This window comes from Scleropages formosus, chromosome 10 (assembly GCF_900964775.1).
Source record: "Scleropages formosus chromosome 10, fSclFor1.1, whole genome shotgun sequence".
Taxonomy (NCBI): domain Eukaryota; kingdom Metazoa; phylum Chordata; class Actinopteri; order Osteoglossiformes; family Osteoglossidae; genus Scleropages; species Scleropages formosus.
In genome coordinates this window covers 2977560-2980609 of record NC_041815.1, presented here as the reverse complement: position 1 = coordinate 2980609, position 3050 = coordinate 2977560, and the positions used below count along the sequence as shown (strand labels likewise).

General features: G+C 51.0%; 1 protein-coding gene across 1 annotated transcript; it reads right to left on the bottom strand.

Annotated features, from left to right (window-relative positions):
* Positions 1-903: 903 nt before the first annotated feature.
* foxc1a (forkhead box C1a) lies at positions 904-2725 on the bottom strand. The gene has a single exon (XM_018765159.1). It carries the CDS (start codon positions 2485-2487, stop codon positions 1039-1041), a length of 1449 nt encoding a protein of 482 aa, XP_018620675.1. The 5' UTR covers positions 2488-2725; the 3' UTR covers positions 904-1038.
* Positions 2726-3050: the final 325 nt, after the last annotated feature.

Below are 3050 nucleotides of genomic sequence, written 5' to 3'. Positions count from 1 at the left end.
CCGAGGAGAGAACTGCTCCTTCATTGCCTGCACATAAAGATCTGCCCCAAGAGTATTTTACACATTTTACTTCCACAGTAGAGTTTATCCTGAAATTGCGAAAAAGTACTTCAAAATCCACTTGATCAGAAACACGATAAAATCTACACAAAATTGTAATTTAAATCTAAATAATGCCAGCAAATGCTAAATTCCTGCTCTCTGGAAAGACTGCACTTTTTTCAAAAGTTTACTGTTCAGTATTAAATAGACTGCAGGTTAGACAGAAATATCAAGAGCCTCAGCGAAAGCAGCCGAACACAAAATTAAGAAGTATTTTTAAAAATAATTTTAAAGAACACGTGTTTATACAAGTGGTATAAGTATGTTTATATTAATCCGATTTTTAGCAAAGAGTTTCGCTCTTTACGAAGCAGTTGAGCGGGAAAGCAGTATTCACGGTTTTTGTATAAGTATGATGTATGACAGAAGTATGAAAATGAATCCAAACACTGGATCATACTGCAATTTTACCCCTCTATCTTTTTTATTATTACTCTTACATGATGGTCGGTGCGAGCTGAAAATGCTGGCAGTGCTCTAAAAAACCAGGCGCTTGTTAAACTCAGACACAAAGGCAATTTATTAAAGAAAAAATGCAATGCCTTCAGAAAACGTCCAACAAAATAACACTTGGAAATAACAAGGCGATATACAGGTTCCCTTATAATGGAACTGAGCAACAAACGGCAGTTCATTTTAGAAACACATTCGGTGTTTGGTCCACATCATCCAAGACGCTACAAAAATAAATTACTATATGCAAGTTACACGTGGAAAAAAAAAAAGTGAAAGACTGGCAAATCCGTCTTTACAAAACATTTCCAAGGTAGTTCTCGAAAAGCGAGAAGAAACTCACGAGTTATTGTGTAGCAACACTGTAATAAAGCAAAGCTGTACGTGTTCTTTCCCGCACCACGTTAGTCCATTCAGGCAGCTAAAGATCTCTGTAAAATTATCTTTGATCTTTGTACAAAGAGGAGGACAGAGTCATTTGGGTCAGAATTTGCTGCAGTCGTACACAAACGCACCCGACGTGCGGTAGATGGGTTGGCTGGACGGAAAGGACATTTGACAGCTGTTATTCCCGTTCACCGGGGAGCTGCTCAGGCCAATTCTTTGGGACTCGAACATCTCTCGCACCGAGTGGAAGTTCTGCTGCTGCGCCGGGTAGCTGGCACCCAGGTGACTCAGGTCCCCTGCCTGGTTGAGGTACCACGAAGTGAGGCGCCCTTGGTGAGGGTGGTGGCCCTCTTGACCCGAGCTCACGTTGCCATGGCTCAGAGTGGAAGTGCTCGTGCTGATAGAGTAGTCGGGTAACGTGTCATCCACGGAGCTGGTAGGAACCAGGTGGCCGGGGCCGGCCCGGTCCCCTGGATATAAACTCATGGCTTGCATGTTACAGTGGTAGGTCGCGTTAGAGCTAGTGGACACGGCGTTTTGGTTACACGGGGAGCTGTAGATGGAGGTCTGACTGGGAGAATAGCTAAGAGACAAAGACGGGCTGATACCTGTCCTGGAGGAGGCCACGAGGTTGGAACTGAGCTCGCCAGCGCCCTGAGGGGGGGAGCCACGCAGAGAAGTCATAATGTTGTCCACGCTGAACCCCTGGGCTGGGGCCTGGCTCTGATGCTGATGCTGATGCTCAGGCGTGTCCATGCTAAGGGATCGGTTGGAGGGGATGCTGTGGGGGCTTCCAGTGGACATGCTGCTGCTGCTGCTGTTGCTGCTGCTGCTGTCCGGGCTCTCGATCTTGGGCACGGCGTTCAGGTTGGGCGACACGGCCTGGGGGGGCGTTGCGGTGCCGTTTTCAGTCTTAATGTCCTGGATTCTCACGGGCTGTGAGCTCTGCATGGCCTGCTCCGGGTCGCGACCCTGCTGCCGCGCCGGCGTCTCCTTCATGGAGCGCTCCTCCTTCTCCTTCAGCACGTCCTTCTTCTTGAAGCGTCTCCTTCTTCTTAAAAAGCTGCCGTTCTCGAACATGTTGTAGGAGTCTGGATCCAGGGTCCAGTAGCTGCCCTTGCCGGGCTTTTTGTCGTCGCGGGGCACTTTGACGAAGCACTCGTTGAGGGACAAGTTGTGTCGGATGCTGTTCTGCCAGCCCTGCTTGTTGTCTCTATAGAAGGGGAATCGCTCCATGATGAACTGATAAATCCCGTTCAGGGTGACCTTCTTGTCGGGCGAGTTCTGTATCGCCATCGTGATGAGCGCGATGTAGCTGTACGGCGGCTTCACCATGTCCTTGGGCTGCGGCTGCGGGCTGTACTGCCCGTAGGCTCGCGCCATGCTGGCTGGGTACTGCTCGTGCGCGGCATGTGAGTACATAGACATGGGGCCCGGCATGGCCGTGTATCCGGCTCCGGCCGCTCGGTAGTAGCCCTGATCGCCGCCAATGTAGGGCACGACGCCCAGGGAGTTGGGGCTGGAGACCGAGTATCGCGCTTGCATATCTCCTCGTCGCTGCGCCGCACGGCTCCCGCAACACGGACTTCCCAGAGGCTGCGGCTGCACAGCGCCACTTTCCGCTCGCTTGCCTGGCTTGTGCCCCGTGGCGTGGCCGAAAAAAAGTGTCCGGGGCTCCTGCTCGGACCGCGAGTCAAAGGTGTGAGCGAATCTGTGGATGTTGTGAGCGGAGCACTTTCACCCGCCGCCCAAACTCCCTGCAGAAACGGGCAGCATTAGGAAGGACGCGCGAACTTTGAGCATCTGTCACCAGAAAGCACTTTTACGCACTCGTGTTTTTTTTCCTCCTTCTGCAAAGCTCCTCCTCGCAGCTCTCCCGGTACGCCATTGGAGGCTGAGACTTGCTCGGGCCACACACACACTCTGGTAGCAGTGAGTGTGTATGTGTGTGTGTGTGTGTGTGTGTGTGTGTGTGTGCGCGCGCGCGCGGGCGGTACACTGATGAGTTAAACGAATGTGCTCACGCATGAAGTAACATGAAAAAACACACTGCTGCGATATTATCCTTCGTAGCAGAAGCTGCAGAGAGCGCAAATTTATTTTACAAA